The sequence below is a fragment of the Erythrolamprus reginae genome, chromosome 3 (genome assembly GCF_031021105.1).
Source record: "Erythrolamprus reginae isolate rEryReg1 chromosome 3, rEryReg1.hap1, whole genome shotgun sequence".
Classification (NCBI taxonomy): domain Eukaryota; kingdom Metazoa; phylum Chordata; class Lepidosauria; order Squamata; family Dipsadidae; genus Erythrolamprus; species Erythrolamprus reginae.
This window is the reverse complement of record NC_091952.1, coordinates 9313451-9335804: the sequence shown is the minus strand read 5'-3', so window position 1 is coordinate 9335804 and position 22354 is coordinate 9313451. Positions and strand designations below refer to the sequence as shown.

General features: G+C 41.3%; 1 protein-coding gene across 1 annotated transcript in view; it reads left to right on the top strand.

The window, feature by feature from the left end:
- COL20A1 (collagen type XX alpha 1 chain) overlaps nt 1-11764 on the top strand; it is a 198750-nt gene extending 186986 nt beyond the window's left edge. Inside the window, exons 35-38 of the mRNA XM_070744283.1 lie at nt 837-903; nt 3530-3718; nt 8708-8785; nt 11610-11764. Of these exons, the coding sequence (XP_070600384.1) occupies nt 837-903; nt 3530-3718; nt 8708-8785; nt 11610-11764 (489 nt within the window). The remainder of the gene's footprint in view (nt 1-836; nt 904-3529; nt 3719-8707; nt 8786-11609) is intronic.
- The last annotated feature ends 10590 nt before the right edge of the window (nt 11765-22354 follow it).

Below are 22354 nucleotides of genomic sequence, written 5' to 3'. Positions count from 1 at the left end.
TAGGAGATTTTGAGTTCTTTTCACTACTTAGGCATGAAGGTGGTTGGCCAATAATCGGGAGATGAGTTCTAGTCCCGCCTTAGGCATGATAGCCATCTGGACCAATCACCAGGAAACAATCACAGAGAGGAGGGGATCACTTTATTCTTCAGGGCACCAGAGGGCCAGATGAGGAACAATGGCCGGAAGCTGACCAAGGAGAGACTCAACATGGAGATAAGGAGGAACTTCCTGACGGTCAGAGCGATCAACCAATGGAACAACCTACCAGCGGACGTTGTGAACTCCAACACTCTGGACATTTTTAAGAGGAAATTGGACTGCCACTTGACTGGTGTGCTATAGGGTTCCTGCTTGGGCAGGGGGTTGAACTTGATGGCCTTCATGGTCCCTTTCAACTCTAACAATCAATCAATCAATCAATCAATCAATTGAATGAATGAATGAATGAACGAACGAGCGAACGAGCGAGCGAGCGAGCGAGCGAGCGAGTGAACGAACGAACGAACGAACGAACGAACGAACGAATGAATGAATGAATGCATTTTAGTTCCACCGTAGGCACGAAAGCTGATTGCGTGACATTGGGCCAGTCACCAGGAGACTGTGAGTTCCAGTCCCACCTTAGCCCCTGTCTCCTGGTGATTGGACCAAAGTCACCCAAATGTCTTTCATGCCTAAGGCAGGGCTGGAACTTCCAGTCTCCAGGTAAGTGAACCGAAGTCGTCCAATTGACTTTCACACCAAAGGTAGGACTAGAACTTCCAATCTCCCACTTTGTAACCTGCTGCCTCAACTCCTAGACCAAACTGGCTTTTTAAAATCTTCCCTCCTAGGGTGAAGCACAGTCCCTGTCTGCCATTTACCATCTGGTCAACCAAGCTTGTGAGCGTCTGATCCAGTGTAAGTATATCATAGCGCAACATCTTCCCTGTAACTTTCAACGCTGCAGCTGCCTGGGCTGTAGGATCTGCTGTAGATGAGATGTGAAATAGACAGCAAGTTGATGTGATAAGCCTGAGGCTGAAAAATGACCCAACAGGGGGTGCCTGCATGGAGATGCATGTATACACAGTGTGGCACATGTGAGGGGTTGTGTAGTGGCACGCACACCCTAGCACGCATGCACACGCTCTTATTTTTGGCATGCAAGAAGGAAAAGGTTCACCATCACTGTCCTAGAGCAATGTCATCACTAGTGTTGGGCGAACCCAACGAAGTTCAGGTTTGAGTTCGGCACCTGAATTTTAAAAAAAGTTCGGGTTTGGCACCCGAACCCCGAACCCGAACTTTTGACGAACTTTCGAGTTCGGAGCTTGGGAAAGCACCAGGAACAACAGCCAGGGCGCTTCCCAGTGCTCTCCTGAACCCAAACCCAAACCAGAACTTTTGCCGAACTTCCGGGTTCGGCATTCGGGAGACCTCCAAGAAGCACCCTCATTACTGGACTCAATTGTGTCAACCCCTAACCCCCAACACTTCTCCCTCAGACTCTCCACGATTGACCTCTCCAGGTTCCTAAGAGGTCAGTAATGGGCGTACATAAGTGCACTGGTGTGCCTTCCGTCCCCTGTCCAATTGTCTTTCCTTTGTCTCACTTATCATATATATTTTCATTCTTTCATATATCCTCTCCTCTAAGTTCACTTTACCCTTATATATATTACTACATGTCTATTTTTCTTCCTATGTATTTGTATATTGGAGAAATTAATAAATAAATAAAATAAATTACAGGAGGTTAGATGATTGGCAGGAAATTAGTTTAATGTCAAACAAATGCTGATCTGTTTGGGAGAAAAACTAACTTGGCATTTGTGGGCTTCATCAATTAGTTGTTGTAGAGCAGCATGTCAAGGGAGCAGTATCTGAAAATAATCAGTTCTGGCTATCTGCAGCACTGATGCCTAATTTGCTTCAGGATTTCCCCTGCTTGTTGTTTTCACTGAGAACCAAAAAAAAAAGGGAGAGAATTAACTACAGGCTGCAGAAAACATTATTTCATTCCAACCTACCAATAATAGAACCGCGTGCAATCAAAGGAAGCGTCTCTTTTGTCTTTCTCCATGCTCAATTGAGGTTAAGAATGTTGCTTACCAGCCACTGCCTGGTTCTGAATGCAAATTTGCCTGGCTGAGGATGCCTCAAGATCACAATTGCTTTTGTGGATGTGCCACCAGGTTGGTGCTGATGCTTAGCAACCGTATAAATAGTCCTTCTCCAGGGTGAACTGTGCCCACTCTGGTCTTCCATTGACGTACCTATCATCTCTAATTAAAACACAAACAAAAACAAAACACACACACAGTGAAAACTGGATGTCAGTCTAGAAGTCAGTTGAGATTGCATAATAGCGCTGTCTACTGAAAAGAAGTTAAGTTTGAAATAGATTTGAACTCAAAGTCCCCCAGGAGAACTTGTTGCTTAATTAGGGAAGAGGGGTTGAGGACAACAGGAGAAAAATAATTCTGCCAAGTTTTCAAACAATAGGTGCTAACTGTGTGAGCGAGAGGGCAGAACGCACAGTTTTTCCCGAACGCCATCACTCTACTAAACAAATAATTCCCACAACACTGTCAGACTTTTTAATAAATCTCCACTTCTATTTCTACTAGTTTTTCTCATCATTCCTACCATCCTTTTCCTCCCACTTAGGACTGCATGACTGTAACTTGTTGCTTGTAGCCTAAGATTTTAAATTAATATTGTTTCTTCATTGCTTATTTGACCCCTATGACAATCGTTAAGTGTTGTACCACATGATTCTTGACAAATGTATCTTTTTCTTTTCTGTACGCTGAGAGCCTATGCACCAAGACAAATTCCTTGTGTGTCCAATCACACTTGGCCAATAAAATTCTCTTCTCTTCTGTTCATAGTTCCCTCTAAGCTGAGCAGTGAGCAATCGCTCACTTAAAAATCATCATCAACTCAGAGTTTTCCAAACCTGCCCAGAAACCGAGAGGGAAATTTTATTATTATTTCTGTGTCGCCCAGTCCCGAAGGGACTGTCGCTCAGACACTATACTTTTCCGCCCACCCCAAAAAAAATTTAGAGAGAACACTGCTTCTGTTCTCTTCTCTTCTATTCTAAGTGGAAGGAGATGGGTGATAGGAATGATGAGAAGACTAATAGTAATAGTAATGCAGCCTTAGTGAATAGTTTGACAGTGTTGAGGGAATTAGTTATTTAGCAGAGGGATGGCGTTTGGCGTGTTTTAGTGATCTTTTTAATTAATGTTTTCTATATTGTTCAGTTGTTATAATGTTTTTACATTATGCTGTTTTTACCTGTTGGAAGCCGCCCAGGGTCCTTTGGGAGTTGGACAGCATATAAGACTAACTAACTAACTAACTAACTAACTAACTAACTAACTAACTAACTAACTAACTAACTAATAAATAAGCCTCTTGTTCATTTTTTAAAAAAAGATTTTGCTAAAAGACTTTAGCAGATGCAGGAAAGAGGACAGTTTGAGTGGGGAGGCAAGAAGGAAAAATCTCATTGCTTTCCATTGTTCCTCTTCAGCTCATGTGTTAAAGTTCGACACTTTCGTTCATGAACAATCGCGGAAACCTGTCCCCATCTGGGAGGAGGATCCGAAGGCTGGAGAGCCGGGACCGACCGGTCTTATGGGTTTCCCTGGAATGAAAGGTGAAAGAGGAGAAATTGGGAGGCCCGGGATTCCAGGAAGAGATGGATATCCAGGAGAAAGAGGTACATAACAACAGAGTTAATGTGATGGGCGAAAATAGGAAGATGAAGGATTGAATAGAATGGAATAGAAGGGACCTTGGAGGTCTTCTAGTCCAATCCCCTGCTCAAGCAGGAACTAGAAAAGGTGCAAAAAAGGGCAGCCAGTATGATCAAGGAAATGGAGCACCTCCCTTATGAAATCAGGTTGCAACACCTTGGTCTCTTCACTCTTGAAAGACGATGTTTAAGGGGTGACTTGATCGAAGTGTATAAAATCATGCATGGGATAGAAAAGGTGGATAGAGAAAAATTGTAACCCCATGGACTACAGATGCCAGCTCCACCACATCCATGTCTCTTGGAATCTCCCAAATTCATGTTCCTTGCATGAATGATTCTATATAATCACCTCAACTCCTGCCGTCCCCTTCTCCTTTAGCCTTCCATCTTTCCCAGCATCGGGGTCTTCTCTGATGTGTCCTCTCTTCTCATTTGGTGGCCAAAGTATTTGAGCTGGTCCTGTTAAGTTCTCAGACTGAAGCACACAGGCTTCAGTCATGCTAAGTTCAAAAAAGACTGCTCGGAAGCTGAAACTGAAGTTTGTTTATGGTGAAGTAAGAGGTAATTTGCTCAAACATTTCTGAGGTAACTTTCCCTATTTATACTACAACAGAATGACAGCCAACCAATGAAACTCAGTAGTCAAGGCTTTCAACCAATAGGAACTTTAATTGCCTCCCTCTCTCTGCTGCCCTCTACAGGCGCATGGGACATTACAAGTCAGGTCCTCCATTTGGGAGGGAAAATACTGACTGCTGATTGGCTAGACTGTCTGGAAGCTCCCTATAAAATGGCTGGCTGTCAGACAGAGCTTTGGCTGGATCTATTTATCTATTTATCTATCTATCTATCTATTTATCTATCTATCTATTTATCTATCTATCTATTTATCTATTTATCTATTTATCTATTTATCTATTTATCTATTTATCAACTATTTATCTATCTATCTATCTATCTATCTATCTATCTATCTATCTATCTATCTATCTATCTATCTATCTATCTATCTAATACACATACACATTTGTATGTGTATCCTCAGTATGTACACCCTAAATCTCTCTCTCTACTCCCTGTATTCCCTTCTAGTAATGACGATGTTACTTAGCTGGGTAATGAAACTGGCTACAATGATTGATGCACACAAGCATTTCTCTTTATTACAAACCAGAGCAATGATGCCTTGGTATTAACCGTAGTTGGTTGGTTGGTTGGTTGGTTGGTTAGCTGGTTAGTTAGTTAGTTAGTTAGTTAGTTAGTTAGTTAGTTAGTTAGTTAGTTAGTTAGTTAGTTAGTTAGTTAGTCCAATACAAATTGAAAGTTAAAGAGAATAAAAACATGTAGTAGTAAATATCAGAGAAAGGATAGAAGAAAAGATATGAGAATAGAACACATCAATGAAGAATAGAGGAAAAGATATATGAATGGAAGAAAAGATATATAAAATATAGGAGGGGCAATTGGACAGGGGACGGAAGGCACACTAGTTCACTTATGCTCGCCCCTTACTGACCTCTAAGGAACCTGGTGAGGTCAATCGTGCATAGTCTAAGGAAAAAATATTGGGGGTTGACACCACGGAGTCCAGTAATGAGTTTCACGTTGCCAAATAAAAAGGTGGTTTTTGGAAGCCACCTCTGTCTGCCCCTTCCATTCACCCTTTCTCATAGGTCTCATCTTGATTCAGAGCTAAAAATTACCCGTTTTGAGAAGATACAGCTCTTTATTCCAAATAGGAGGTCATCGTGGGAGCCTCCATTTGAGGATCAATCTATGCCCCTCCTCTCTTATTTTGGATACCTCCCGCGCTATTCTTAGATCCCAAGAAGGTGATTTTCGCAAGAAAAAGTCTTTGGCAGCAAGAACAGACATTTAAGCTCCCTTGGTGATGTTTTTTTACTTTGGTTTGCAGGCCAGAGTCAAAGTTGCTGATTTAATTGGCCAGCAAAGAAAGTAGATCACAAACCAACCTAAATCTGTCACTCAGCCTTTTATTTTTTTTTTCATGATCTGCCCTTACATTTTAGAAGCAAGTGAAGTTGCTTATTGATTATATAGACCTGAATGTCCAATCTAGGCAACTGTAGGACTTCAGCTCCCAGAATTCCCTAGCCAACCAGGGCAACTGACAACACATCTACTCTCCAAAAAGACCTTGACTTTGTCTCACATTGGTCTACCACATGGCAACTTCAAATATCAACCAGCAAATGTTCTACCCTCCATATCGGCAAAAAGAATCCAAACCTCATATATAAACTGAATAAACAAATTCTCACAGCCAACCCACACTCAGTAAAAGACCTTGGAATACTAATATCAAATGATCTAAGTGCCAAAGCCCATTGCAACAATATCACCAAAAAGGCTTCTAGAGTTGTTAACCTGATCCTACGTAGCTTCTGCTCCGGCAATCTCACACTACTCACCAGAGCCTACAAAACCTTTGCCAGACCCATCCTTGAATACAGCTCATCTGTCTGGAACCCTTACCACATCTCAGACATCAACACCCTTGAAAACGTCCAAAGATATTTCACCAGAAGAGCCCTTCACTCCTCCACTCGAAACAGAATACCCTACAAAAATAGACTAACTATCCTGGGTCTAGAAAGCTTAGAACTATGGCGGCTAAAACACGATTTAAGTATTGCCCACAAGATCATATGCTGCAAGGTTCTACCGGTCAATGACTACTTCAGCTTCAACCGCAACAACACAAGAGCACGCAACAGATTCAAAGTTAATATTAACCGCTCCAAACTTGACTGTAAAAAATATGACTTTAACAATCGAGTTGTCGAAGCGTGGAACTCATTACCGGACTCAATAGTGTCAACCCCTAACCCCCAACATTTCTCCCTTAGACTATCCACGTTTGACCTCTCCAGGTTTCTAAGAGGTCAGTAAGGGGCGTACATAAGTGCACTAGTGTGCCTTTCGTCCCCTGTCCAATTTATCTCATATATCATATATATTTTCTTCCTTTCATATATCTTCTCCTCTATTTTTACATATTATCTTTATATATATTACTTCATGTCTATTCTCTTCCATATGTATTGTGTATTAGACAAATGAATGAATGAATGAATGAATGAATGAATGAATGAATAAATGAATGAATAAATAATAAATAAATAAATAAATAAATAAATAAATGCTGGCTGGGGAATTCTGGGAGTTCACAAGTCTTAATGTTAAGGTTCCTGAGGTTGGAAATCCCTGATATATTGTAGATATACTCAGTCATAGGGCCCCTTCACAATGTGGGGGGACACCGTCTGACCAGTGGAAATGGACCAGGAATGGCACGCCAATAGATTTTGGCCTGGGAATGGCATGATAGACAGATTCCCGAGCCGAAATTTGCCAGTTTTTTGCTTCTGCGCATGCACGGAAGCAAAAATACCCCCGAAAATAGCTGAAATCTCACTTGCACTCATTAGATTTTGGGTTTTTTTGCTGATTTCTACTTCTGTGCATGCAAAAATAGCTGAAATCTCATGAAATTTGGCTTGCTGCGCACACGAAGAAGCCAAATAATAATAATAATAGTAATAATAATAATAATAATAATAATAATAATAATAATAATAATAATAATAATAGCCGGGGTGGCGCAGCAGGTAGAGTGCTGTACTGCAGGCCACTGAAGCTGACTGTAGATTTGAAGGTCAGCGGTTCAAATCTCATCACCTGCTCAAGGTTGACTCAGCCTTCCATCCTTCCGAGGTGGGTAAAGTGAGGACCCGGATTGTGAGGGAAATAGGCTGGCTTTGTTAAAAAGTGCTATTGCTAACATGTTGTAAGCCGCCCTGAGTCTAAGGAGAAGGGCGGCATAAAAATTGAATAATAATAATAATAATAATAATAATAATAGTAGTAGTAATAATAATTTATTAGATTTTTATGCCACCCCTCTCCGAAGACTCAGGGCAGCTCACGACAACAATAAAAAATGTAGTACAAATCCAATAATTAAAACTATAGCCCAAAACACAGTATCATATAAAAACAGTCAATACTACCCAATCATAACCACACATAAATCTTACTAGCCAAAAAGGGGGTATATCAATTACCCCATGCCTGTTGACATAGATAGGTCTTCAGAGTCTTGCAGAAGGCGAGGAGGGTGGGGGCAGTTCGAATCTCTGGGGGGGAGCTGATTCCAGAGGGCCAGGGCTGCCACAGAAAAGGCTCTTCCCCTGGGTCCTGCCAGACGACATTGTTTAGTTGACGGGACCCAGAGAAGGCCAACTCTGTGGGAGCTAATCAGCCACTGGGATTCATGCAGCAGAAGAGGGGTCCCATAGGTATTCTGGTCCGTTGCCATGTAGGGCTTTATAGGTCATAACCAACACTTTGAATTGTGTCTGGAAACTAATCGGCAAATCTCCTGCAGCCACCATGGAGCGGTTAGCGCAGTAAGTGGCTGCCCATTACTGGATATACTCCTAGTTGGTCTTTCAGACTGAATCAAACAAAGTATTTTTCATTGGCTGCTTATGGTTCCTTTGGATCTGTCTAAAAGCTTCCTCAGAAAGCCATCCAAAAAAAATTTGGATGGGGACCATGATACGTGTAAAAGAAAATTTAAAAGATGGAGCTTTGACCGCATAGTTGCTCTTCGATTTAGTCTGAGGTCTCCTTTCATTTACAAGTCAAAGTCAACATTATTCTACTCAGGAATAGATTTTCTGTAAAACCAGAAAAATGTCTTTAGAGCTGAGCTGAACGGAGCAGAATGAGTCCAGTTAAATTAAAAATCTCACACGCTTCAAAGGAAAAACGTCAATGAATCTCCATTACTGGAGGTTTCTAAGAAAGTGGACTGAAATGGTATAGGGTCTCCTATTTGAGCAGGGGGTTGGACTAGAAGACCTCCATGGTCCCTTCCAACCCTATTATTCTATGTTCTAAATGGCTCTTCTCCTCTATCAGGTGTCCCTGGGCCCAAGGGAGAAAAAGGCTCTTTTGGACAAAGGGTGGAAGGTTCTGAAGGACCAAGTGGTCAAGCAGGTATGGTCATTATTCTTTGGTGGGAAGAAAAAAAATCAGGAGAAAGGATATCTATTCTTTCATACATACATATACATATACTGTGTGTGTGTGTGTATGACGGTCTTGACATATTCGGGTTTCTTCCCGTGTAGGATTCAGAAATTTCTGGCGATGTCTCGACAAGGTTCCACTCGTCATCTTCAGGCTGGTGCTTCTGTCCTTGTTCTAGGGCGAACACTGAATCCTTTCTGAATCCTACATGGGAAGAAACCTGAATATGCTATATGTAGAGGCAAATAAGGAGCTGTGATGTTCCTTCAATACACCAGGGTGATTCGACACAAAAATATGTAACCCTTCCCTGGTGCAGAGCTGAAGGGATTGGATACTGTAGCCTACAGGATAATTCTCTGCCTTACAAGACAAAGGTTGCAGGTTCAAGTCCCAGTGGGTATGGCTAGCTGATGAGGCCAAAATAAGGCCAAAATAGATCTATCCTAGTCTACCTTAATTTTCAAATTCAGCAAAAAAAAAAACATGTGACACATACAGATAGAATTGTCAGCTATCAATAAAATTAACTGCCTTGGAAATGGCCCTGGGTTGGGGCGAGAGGCAAATAAGGAGCTGTGGTGTTCCTTCAATACACCTGGGTGATTCGACACAAAAATATGTAATCCTTCCCTGGTACAGAGCTGAGGGATCAGGTCTGGTGGCTCAGCTGTTAATTCTCTGCCTTACAAGGCAGAAGCTGCCAGATCAAATCCCAGTAAGGGTGTGGCTAGCTGATGAGGCCAGAACAAGGCTGAAATGGTGCCATCCTAGTCTCCCTTAATTTATATATATGATGGTCTTGGCATATTTGAGTTTCTTCCCGTGTAGGATTCAAAAATTTCTGGCAACGTTTCGACGAGGTCCCACTCATCATCTTCAGGCTGGTGCTTCTGTCCTTGTTCTAGGGCGAACACTGAATCCTTTCTGAATCCTACATGGGAAGAAACCCGAATATGCCAAGACCATCATACCTGTATCCGTGAAAATCTACATATATATATATTCATAGATTTTCACGGGTACAGGTATGAAGTTCTTGGCATATTCGGGTTTCTTCCCGTGTAAGTTTAACAAACTGACAAACACCATAAACACATGACCAGACCACAAACTCGCAGCCAAACCAAAATTGTTACACCCCAGACACACATTACAATAATGTGGGTTTTTAGTTGTTTTATTATTGGATTGTCACATGCTGTTTTTATCATTGTTGTTAGCCGCCCCGAGTCTACAGAGAGGGGCGGCATACAAATCCAATAAATTATGATTAAATTATTACTATTACAAAACAGCAAAGTAGTCTGCAAACTCCAACTACTCAGGATATCACCCCCAATGCACTAACATCAACTACTCAGCATATATCAATTACATCAATGACCCCAGATGTTACCCGACTGACTCACCAGGAAGTTTCAACACAGCCTGCAGCTGCTGAGCCAGCACTCCACACCCACCCACCAGTATTTATAGAGGGAAGGCAGCTCAGGTCTCACTGTGTTTGCCCTAGCACAAGGATAAAAGCACCAGCCTGAAGATGGCGAGTGAGACCTCGTCGAAACATCGCCAGAAATCTCTGAAACCTACACAGGAAGAAACCCAAATATGTCAAGACCTTCATATATATGTGTGTGTGTGTGTGCGTGTGTATCTGTGTGTAACATTTTTGCTGACAATGAAAAGGAAAGGAGACTAGTATAAGAGGCTGAAGGTTCAAATCCCAATATGGGTATGGCTGGCTGATGAGAGCAAATAAGCTCGAAATAAGATCTATACTAGTCTCCCTTCCTTTTCATTATCAGCAAAAATATGTTACACTTATAGATTATAGTTGTCGGCTATAAAAAGTTTATCTGCCTTGGAATATGGTCCCTGGTGGGGCCCAGAGGCAAAAAGAAAGCTGTATGCTCCTCTCATATACCAGGGTATTTCAACAAAAAATTAAACACACACACAGACACACACAATAAAAAAATTACAAAAAAATGATAGTGGTGCGTATGGACCAGAAAAGACAGCACTGGAGCCATCATGCCAAAATTACATCAGCGGCAGGTTTATACTGGAGCGTGTACACTGGACCACACCAGTAGAAACCCACTTCTGGGACTCAACCATTTCTTTCCAGCAATCTCTTCTATTTCTGTGGGTTTAAGTCAAAGCTTATCAATAGCCTAGTTGGGTAGAATATTAGTTCTGATATTAGAAACATAGAAACATAGAAGACTGACGGCAGAAAAAGACCTCATGGTCCATCTAGTCTGCCCTTATACTATTTCCTGTATTTTATCTTAGGATGGATCTATGTTTATCCCAGTCATGTTTAAATTCAGTTACTGTGGATTTACCAACCACGTCTGCTGGAAGTTTGTTCCAAGGATCTACTACTCTTTCAGTAAAATAATATTTTCTCATGTTGCTTTTGATCTTTCCCCCAACTAACTTCAGATTGTGTCCCCTTGTTCTTGTGTTTACTTTCCTATTAAAAACACTTCCCTCCTGGACCTTATTTAACCCTTAAACATATTTAAATGTTTCAATCATGTCCCCCCTTTCCCTTCTGTCCTCCAGACTATACAGACTGAGTTCATGAAGTCTTTCCTGATACGTTTTATGCTTAAGACCTTCCACCATTCTTGTAGCCTGTCTTTGGACCCATTCAATTTTGTCAGTATCTTTTTGTAGGTGAGGTCTCCAGAACTGAACACAGTATTCCAAATGGGGTCTCACCAGCACTCTATATAGCGGGATCATAATCTCCACTCTATTTTTTTTTCTCACCTAGGCCCTCCAGGAGAAATGGTGGTTGGCCAACAAGGCTCCAAAGGACCTCCAGGTAGTATTGGTCCACCTGGGTTACCTGGGGCTCGTGGCCAGCCTGGAGAGCCTGGTCCTCCAGGTAGATGCCTTCCTACAGAATGTCACAGAGGTAAATCTTGAAGAGTGTATGTGAGCCAAAGTAAGGGGAGGGTTCCAGAAGATCATGAATGGTGGGTCAAGTCTTTCTTTCTTTCCCACCCCAAGGTCATTTGCACATACCATGACATCAGTAAAACTCCAGAGTATCAGCTATGTAAGAAAAGGGTGAAACATTAGCCAAGGCTGTGACAGCCAAGAATTCTCTAGCTAAGGAACTGGCACAGGTAGTGCTCAAATGTTTCCAAGTGAGAAATTTGTTAAGTCTGTTTTGCCTCATTTTATGACTTTTCTTGCTGCATTTGTTAAGTGAATCACTGTAGTTGTTAACTTAGTAGCATGGCTGCTGAATGAATCTGGCTTCCCCATTGGCTTTGCTTGTCAGAAGGTCACTAAAGGGGATCACGTGACACCCCCCCCCCCCCAGGATCTGTCAGTGGATCACTCCGGTTCTTTCAACATCCACGATCTCCTCCTGGATTTCCGGCTGGTGCTGAACGAAAGATGACCTTGAATCTTTGGAAGGAATTTGTTGTGGCTAGTAATTCTCCCTCTCATGCAACCATCAATCCCCAATAAAAAGTTTCCGGTCACAATTAAAAGTGTTGGTTATAACCTATAAAGCCCTTCATGGCATCGGACCAGAATACATCCGGGTCCGCCTTCTGCCGCACAAATCCCAGCGACCGGTTGGGTCCCACAGAGTTGGCCTTCTCCGGGTCCCGTCAACTAAACAATGTCATCTGGAGGGTCCCAAGGGAAGAGCCTTCTCTGTGGCAGCCCCGACCCTCTGGAACCAGCTCCCCCCTGAGATTAGAACTGCCCCCACCCTCCTTGCCTTTCGTAAACTCCTTAAAACCCACCTCTGCCGTCAGGCATGGGGGAATTGAGACATCTCCCCGGGGCCTATACAATTCATGTATGGTATGTTTGTGTGTATATATCTCAGGGACCGCCTTCTGCCGCACGAATCCCAGTGACTGGTTAGGTCTCACAGAGTTGGCCTTCTCCGGGTCCCGTCGACTAAACAATGTAATTTGGTGGGACCCAGGGGAAGAGCCTTCTCTGTGGCGGCCCCAGCCCTCTGGAACCAACTCCCCCCAGAGATCAGAATTGCCCCCACCCTCCTTGCCTTTCGTAAACTTCTCAAAACCCACCTCTGCCGTCAGGCATGGGGGAATTGAAATAACTTCCCCAGGCCTACATAATTTATGTATGGTGTGTTGTGTGCATGTTTTTTAAATTATGGGTTTTTAACTTCATATTATTAGATTTATATTGTACATTGTTTCTATCACTGCTGTGAGCCGCCCCGAGTCTACGGAGAGGGGCGGCATACAAATTTAATTAATAATAATAATAATAATAATAATAATAATAATAATAATAATAATAATATATCATAGAACTGGAGGCAACCAAAATATTTTAATCCTAGCAATTGTTCTGTGTAGGCTAGAGCTGGCCAGTTATATCTCCCCAAATGCAACCATACTCCTAAGACACATTACAGTGTAAAAGCTTTAAATGGTAAAAGGGAAACTACTTGTATGTAAGGAATCTTATAATATCTGATTCTGTCAGATAATTGCCATTTGATTGCAAAACTAAACCCTGAACTTATTTCAAAAGCAAGATTTTCACTCTGATTCTCTAGCAACTAAGATGATTAAAGGCCTAAAGATAAAAAAAACCATATGAAGAACCATTGCAGGATTCGGGTACGGCAAGTCTAGAGAAAAGAAAAAGCAATATTCCAGTATTTGAGGATCTGCCACAATGAAGAATGGGTCAAATTATTCTCCAAAGCACCAGAGGGAAGTGCAAGAAATAATGTTTGGAAGCTAATTAAGGAGAGCAACAACCTGGAATTAAGGAGGAATTTCCTGACAGTGAGGGCAAGTAACAAGTGGAACAGATGGCCCTCAGAAGTTGTGGGTGCTCCATCACTGGAGGTTTTTAAGAAGAAGCCATTTGTCAGAAAATGTATAGAGTCTCCTGCTTGAGAAGGGTTGGACTAGAAGACCTTAGAAACATAGAAACATAGAAGACTGACGGCAGAAAAAGACCTCATGGTCCATCTAGTCTGCCCTTATACAATTTCCTGTATTTTATCTTAGGATGGATCTATGTTTATCCCAGGCATGTTTAAATTCAGTTACTGTGGATTTACCAACCTTGTCTGCTGGAAGTTTGTTCCAAGGATCTACTACTCTTTCAGTAAAATAAAACCTTCAAGGTCTCCTCCAACTCTATTCTGATTCTCTTCTGTCATTCCTGATGGAGTAATCAGAAGGTGTTAAGAAGCTGATACATAAAAATCATTTCTATTAGCATAGATGGTTGACCCCACCATTCACTTCTGGAAATGGTTTTATTGGAGTTACACACTTCATTATGGAATTTAAACTGCTCTAAACTTGACTGCAGGAAATACGACTTTAGTAACCGAGTAGTTGATGCATGTAACTCACTACCTGACTCTGTAGTATCATCACCTAATCCCCAAAACTTTACCCTTAGACTCCCCACTGTTTGACCTCAGAGGTCACTAAGGGGCGTGCATAAGTGCACCAGCGTGCCTTCCATCCCCTGTCCTAATGTTTCTCTCTTACTAATATAATAATAATAATAGTAATAATAATAATAATAATAATAATAATAATAATAATAATAACAACAACAACGCAGTCTTAGGTGCTTGGGAAGCACCCGACTGGTGATGAAATACGAAATCCAGCATAGTGATCTCGTTTGCTGTGTTGTATTGACATAATAATAATAATAATAATAATAATAATAATAATAATAATAATAATAATTTATTAGATTTGTAGGATGGATGGATGGATTGATGGGTGGGTGGGTGGGCAGGTGGGTTTGGGAGCGGGTGGGTTTGGGAGCGGGTGGGCGGGTGGACGGATGGATGGGTGGGTGGGTTGGCAGGTGGGCGAGCAGACAGACAGACAGATAGATAAACAGATAATGATATTGATGGGTTTTTTTCTTTTTCTTTTTAATTAGAATTTTAAAGACTGTTTTAACTTATTAATTGGATTGCTATTATTGTTTTTTGTTTTTCTGTACATGGTGTGAGCCGCCCCGAGTCCTCGGAGAGGGGCAGCATACAAATCCAATTAAATAAATAAAATAAATAAAGATAAACAGATAAACAGATAAAAATAATAAATAAATAGTAAGTAAGTAAGTAAGTAAGTAAGTAAGTAAGTAAGTAAGTAAGTAAGTAAGTAAGTAAGTAAGTAAAATTTGAGGAGGAAGGGATGATTGATCTCTCTGGTTTTCCCATTTCTTCCATAGTTGAAATAACACTACCTCATTTCCTGTTTTCAGATGCAGAGTTGATCCCCTGACCAGAAAGATGCTGCTGTGGGTCGATTTTATCTTTTCAACACTTCTTTATTACCACTACCCCAAAAGTTTCATTTTCTCTTTTTGTAAATTGCCCTATTTTGTCTGGTGGGAAATGCACAGTGAAGGGCTACCAAAATTTTTACTACCCCACTGTGGGCATGGCTTATGAAGGAGGCCCTGCATTTTCTTTCAACATCTTTCAGTGCAAATTGGGTGCTCTGGGGTGGAGCTCCATTCTCACGACCCCACTGCGTCCCCTGCCCCTCCGTCTGGGCAGTTGCCCAGCCCTGGATATGCACTACTTCATCTTGTGATTTATTGCCAATCATTGGCCATACATTCTTCTGCATAGTTAGCTAAATTTTCAACGCAGTGGGGTCTGGCTGGAGAATTCTGGGAGTTTGAAGTCCACAAGTGTTAAAGTTGCCAGATTTGAGGACCACTGTGTGACTAAACCAATTGTTTTAATTCGAGGACTACTGCATTGGAAGATAACCAGACATGATTTGTTGGCGAGAGTGCAAATTTTAAATGTGAGTACAGTGATACCTCTACCTACAAACGCCTCTACTTAAGAACTTTTCTAGATAAGAACCGCGTGTTCAAGATTTTTTTGCCTCTTCTTAAGAACCATTTTCCACTTAAGAAGCCAAGCCCAGAAAAATTTCCCAGGAAATTTGAGAGTGGCACAAAGGCCCAGCCAGTTTCCTGCCATTCCCCCTTTAATCCCGGCTATCTTTGGCTTTTATGGGCTGCCAACGAAGCCTTTTGGTGGTGCTTAAGGAGACTTTGGCAGCCCAGAGCGAACAAAGCATTTTCCTTTCTCTGGGCACCTCTGCCAGCGCCCAGAGAAAAGAAACGCTCCCTTCGCTCTGGGCAGTTACTGTCCTCCTCCTCTTCTTCCTCCTCCTCCTCCGACCCAAATTCAGAGCTTTTATTTCTTTCCTAATGGGTTTTCACGCATTATTTGCTTTTACATTGATTCCTATAGGAAAAATTGCTTCTACTTACAAACTTTTCTACTTAAGAACCTGGTCAAGGAACGAATTAAGTTCTTAAGTAGAGGTACCACTGTATTTTGATTCCTTTAGAACCCCATCATTGAAAACCCAGAGATTCATTCAGTCCCAAAATACATTCTGTTTGTTCCCAAGGAAGGCAGACTTAGTGATTCTAAGCCTTAATTTACTTGTTATTAATTTTAGAATTGAGTCAGAGGCTTGGAGAACAAGACTGCTCCCAGTTTACACGTCACATTTGCAATAGCTGCTTAGCCCGCAGCGATTTTAAAATGTCGTTGGAGGATTTTCCTTGTTCCCTTCTCTGATGAAATATTGTCGTGAGCTCAAAAGCTTATGTACCTGTTTGTGTTATTTTGGTGGAGCTTAATAAAGATTAATCTTGCAATGAATTTTGTTGCTTTTTCCCCACTCCGAACATTGGCAGAATTTCCTTGGATTTTTATGTCCCTTGGAAGATATAAAGTTTAACTGCCAAGTGACCACTAAAGGATACCATACAAAATTACTTGACTTTATATTTAGCAAGTTGGCCATATTTCTGACAGTTTCAAAATGGGTGAACAGTGCGATCAGGCGGTAGGGAAAGCTAGTAGAATGCTTGGCTGCATAGCTAGAGGTATAACAAGAGGGAGATTGTGATCCCGCTGTATAGAGCGCTGGTGAGACCCCGTTTGAAATACTGTGTTCAGTTCTGGAGACCTCACCTACAAAAAGATATTGATAAAATTGAACGGGTCCAAAGACGGGCTACAAAAATGGTGGAAGGTCTTAAGCATAAAACGTATCAGGAAAGACTTCATAGAAACATAGAAACATAGAAGTCTGACGGCAGAAAAAGACCCCATGGTCCATCTAGTCTGCCCTTATACTATTTTCTGTATTTTATCTTAGGATGGATATATGTTTATCCCAGGCATGTTTAAATTCAGTTACTGTGGATTTATCTACCACGTCTGCTGGAAGTTTGTTCCAAGGATCTACTACTCTTTCAGTAAAATAATATTTTCTCATGTTGCTTTTGATCTTTCCCCCAACTAACCTCAGATTGTGTCCCCTTGTTCTTGTGTTCACTTTCCTATTAAAAACACTTCCCTCCTGGACCTTATTTAACCCTTTAATATATTTAAATGTTTCGATCATGTCCCCCCTTTTCCTTCTGTCCTCCAGACTATACAGATTGAGTTCATTAAGTCTTTCCTGATACGTTTTATACTTAAGACCTTCCACCATTCTTGTAGCCCGTCTTTGGACCCGTTCAATTTTGTCAATATCTTTTTGTAGGTGAGGTCTCCAGAACTGAACACAGTATTCCAAATGTGGTCTCACCAGCATTCTATATAGCGGGATCATAATCTCCCTCTTCCTGCTTGTTATACCTCTAGCTATGCAGCCAAGCATCCTACTTGCTTTCCCTACTGCCTGACTGCACTGTTCACCCATTTTGAGACTGTCAGAAATCACTACGCCTAAATCCTTTTCTTTTGAAGTATTTGCTAACACAGAACTGCCAATACAATAGTCAGATTGAGGATTCCTTTTCCCCAAGTGCATTATTTTACATTTGGAAACATTAAACTGCAGTTTCCATTGCTTTGACCATTTATCTAGTAAAGCTAAATCATTTACCATATTGCCGACGCCTCCAGGAATATCAACCCTATTGCACACTTTAGAGTCATCGGCAAATAGGCAAACCTTCCCTACCAGACCTTCCCCTATGTCACTCACAAACATATTAAAAAGAATAGGACCCAGAACAGACCCTTGTGGCACACCGCTTGTAACCTGACTCTGCTCAGAATACTCGCCATTCACAACAACCCTCTGGTGTCTATGCTTCAGCCAGCTGCAAATCCATTGAACTATCCAGGGATTAAGTCCAATCTTCACTAATTTATCTATCAGCTCTTTATGTGGAACCGTATCAAAGGCTTTGCTGAAGTCCAGGTAGGCAATATCCACGGCACCACCTTCATCCAACACCTTTGTGACATAGTCAAAGAAATCAATGAGATTAGTCTGACATGATTTGCCTTCAGTAAAGCCATGCTGATTTGGGTCCAATAAGTTATTGTTTTTTAGGTGCTGATTTATCCTCTTTTTCAGTAGAGTCTCCATCATTTTAACGACAACTGATGTCAAGCTAACTGGCCTGTAGTTACCAGCTTCTTCTCTACTGCCCTTCTTGTGGATAGGCACAACACTTGCCATTCTCCAATCCTCAGGAACATCTCCTGTTAACAAGGATTGGTTAAACAAATCAGTCAGGGGGGTAGCAATGACAGATCTGAGTTCTTTAAGAACTCTGGGGTGGATGCCATCTGGACCCATTGCCTTATTTATCTTTAATCGTTCAAGTTCTTCTAAGACATCGGCTTCTAAGATCACTGGAGCTGAATCCGTACAGTTGGAAGCAATGCTACATCCCTCTATAGTATTATTTTGTAAGGTGTCTTTTGAGAAAACTGAACAGAAGTAGCTATTGAAATGGTCAGCGATCTCCTTATTCCCATTAATGCATGTATTTTTCCCGGTACTAAGCTTCGTGATGCCGCAGTTTTTCTTCTTCTTATCACTAATATATCTGAAGAAGGTTTTATCTCCCTTCTTTAGAGATTTGGCAATTTCTTCCTCTTTTGAGGCTTTAGCAGCATATATTATCTGTTTCGCCTCCTTCTGTCTCATTTTATACACCTCCCTATCAGCTATACTTCCAGACTCTTTATACCTCCTATAGGCAGCCTTTTTTTCATTGACTATAGTCCTTACATCATTGCTAAACCATAGCGGTTTCTTCTTCCTTTTACCTTTAGTTATTTGTCTTACATACAGTCCAGTGGCTTTTAAGATGGCCTTTTTAAATACAGTCCACTGGGTGCTCGCTCCTGCCATTTTATCCCTCCCCTTTAATTCATTATCTAAATATTCCCCCATTGCATTAAAATTTGTTTTTCTGAAATCCAATACTTTGGTTGCATTATAGGATTGCTCACAATGAGTTTTTACATCAAACCACAAACATAGATGGTCACTGCAACCTAAATTTTCTCCCACCTTGACATCTGAAACCCAATTCCCATTTGTAAAAACTAAATCTAGAATATTCTCCCCTCTAGTTGGTGTCTTAACCAGCTGTGCCAGAGCTGCTCCTGTAAAGGCCTCTACTATATTCTTACTTTTGCATGTAAGGGCACTGGGAATATTCCAGTCAACATCAGGCATGTTGAAATCACCCATAACCACAATATCTCCCTTTACTGCCATTTGGGTAATTTCATCCACCATCTTGTTGTCATATTCCTCAGATTGCCCTGGAGGCCTATAGATCACCCCAATTCTAATGACAGAACCGTCTTTATTTTGCATGCAAATCCAGAGGGTCTCTAGATCTTGACATGTATTTTGAATTAGTGTTGTTTTTAGAGTTTCTTTAACATAAATGGCTACTCCACCTCCCCTTCTCTCTATTCTATCCTTCCTATACAGTGTATATCCTGGTATGGATATTTCCCATTCATTAGAATCCTTAAACCATGTCTCAGTTATGGCAACCAGGTCCAAATTATCTCTAGATATTATGGCCATTAATTCACAGAGCTTGTTGCTCAAGCTTCGAGCATTCGTGCACATTACACGAAGAACATTATTTTCATTATTAGTTTGCCCCTTATCATCAACAACTACATCTATTTTATTTGCAGCTCCCTTTTCATAAGCTTCCAAAAACTGCTTTATCCTCATTGGTCGGGGACAGAAATCACCCACATCAGTTACATCTCTGTCCCCTTTACCTAGTTTAAATGCCTGTCCAAAAAAGTTCTGAATTCCTCACCGAGTACCTGGGTACCTCTGTATGATGGATGCAAACCATCCCTCTTAAACAACTCCCTATTAGACCACCTACTGACATCATGACTTACATAGCCAAAACCTTCAGCTTTACACCACTGCTTTAACCACACATTAAACTCTATGATACACGTTGTTTTATCCTCTTGGCCACAAACCGGTAACACCTCTGAGAAAGTCACTGAATCTGCTATTTTACCCAGCTCCACACTTAGACATTGAAAATCTCTTTTTACTACATTGACATTTCTCTGGGACAAATCATTTGTGCCAAGATGCACCACCACATCAATGTTATTACCTTTACTCACAGCCTTGACAATGTTTGTAATCCTCCTCCTGTCCCTGCTGGCAGTGGCCCCTGGGAGACACCTCAGCACCTTCACCACGTCCTTACTCTGTCCCAAATCAACACCTCTAACAGTCGAATCACCCACAAGAAAATGTGTCCTCTTTATATTTCTACTAACTGCACTTGATGGTTTGGTGACATTTACAACAACTTCCCCTTTGAATATCCCCTCATTCTCTGCCTGAGGGGCCTTGCTAATATCTCCAACATCCTTACTATTTAAATCCGCAAGAACAGTATAGGAATTCGATAAAGAGAGACCAAAATTACTATGTTTTTGCTCAACTGCACGCAATCTTCCTGAACCGACAGTTGTCCACACAGCCCTCCTCCTCGGGGGGCGCTGTGGAAGTGGAGGCTGGACACATGGCTGCATTACAGCACGTGGCTGGGACAATCTTTCCACTTCTGACTGCAAGCTACAAACTAAGGACTGCAATCTAGAGATCTCGCCATCTAACCTAGATGTCCTAATGCAAAGAGGGCAGTACCCCAAGTTCCACAAGGTACTACGGAAGACAACAGCCAAACAAGTGTTACACTGCACCAAGCCAGTCATCTTAACAATGTATTGAAATACAAGTACTTAGCAATAAAATCCACAACCCCTATTGCTACCAAACTTTGCTGATTTTGGTTTATAGTTATATGATTCGCGCGCCGTTAGGCGCGCGGGCCACTACCTTCCTCTCCTTCTCTGTGATCTGAAGTGCAAATTAAAATGGCTTTTTCCTGTTTTTATCCTTCCCTTTGTCTGTTACAGCCAGTTAAATCTCCTCCTTCTCCTTGAATTCCAAAAATGCAAAATGCAAAAAGTAAAAAAGGACTACCTTCCTCTCCTTCTCTGTGATCTGAAGTGCAAATTAAAATGGCTTTTTCCTGTTTTTATCCTTCCCTTTGTCTGTTACAGCCAGTTAAATCTCCTCCTTCTCCTTGAATTCCAAAAATGCAAAATGCAAAAAGTAAAAAAGGACTACCTTCCTCTCCTTCTCTGTGATCTGAAGTGCAAATTAAAATGGCTTTTTCCTGTTTTTATCCTTCCCTTTGTCTGTTACAGCCAGTTAAATCTCCTCCTTCTCCTTGAATTCCAAAAATGCAAAATGCAAAAAGTAAAAAAGGACTACCTTCCTCTCCTTCTCTGTGATCTGAAGTGCAAATTAAAATGGCTTTTTCCTGTTTTTATCCTTCCCTTTGTCTGTTACAGCCAGTTAAATCTCCTCCTTCTCCTTGAATTCCAAAAATGCAAAATGCAAAAAGTAAAAAAGGACTACCTTCCTCTCCTTCTCTGTGATCTGAAGTGCAAATTAAAATGGCTTTTTCCTGTTTTTATCCTTCCCTTTGTCTGTTACAGCCAGTTAAATCTCCTCCTTCTCCTTGAATTCCAAAAATGCAAAATGCAAAAAGTAAAAAAGGACTACCTTCCTCTCCTTCTCTGTGATCTGAAGTGCCTCTCTGTGATCTGAAGTCTGTGATCATGAAGTCTGTGATCATGAACTCAATCTGTATAGTCAGGAGGGCAGAAAGGAAAAAGGGGACATGATCGAAACATTTAAATAGGTAAAAGGGTTAAATAAGGTTCAGGAGGGAAGTGTTTTTAATAGGAAAGTGAACACAAGAACAAGGGGGCACAATATGAGGTTAGTGGGGAGAAAGATCAGAAGCAATGTGAGAAAATATTATTTTACTGAAAGAGTAGTAGATGCTTGGAACAAACTTCCAGCAGATGTGGTTGGTAAATCCACAGTAACTGAATTTAAACATGCCTGGGATCCATCCTAAGATAAAATACAGGAAATAGTATAAGGGCAGACTAGATGGACCATGAGGTCTTTTTCTGCCGCCAGTCTTCTATGTTTCTATTATTGTCTGGCCCGGTTAATATAAAGACCAAGGCATCATTGCTCTGTTTTGTAACAAGCAGAAATGCTTGTGTGCATCAATCATTGTAGCCAATTTCATTACCCAGCTAAGTAACATCTGTTGTATCCTGTAATGGCTACCTTGTAACTCTGTAAATAG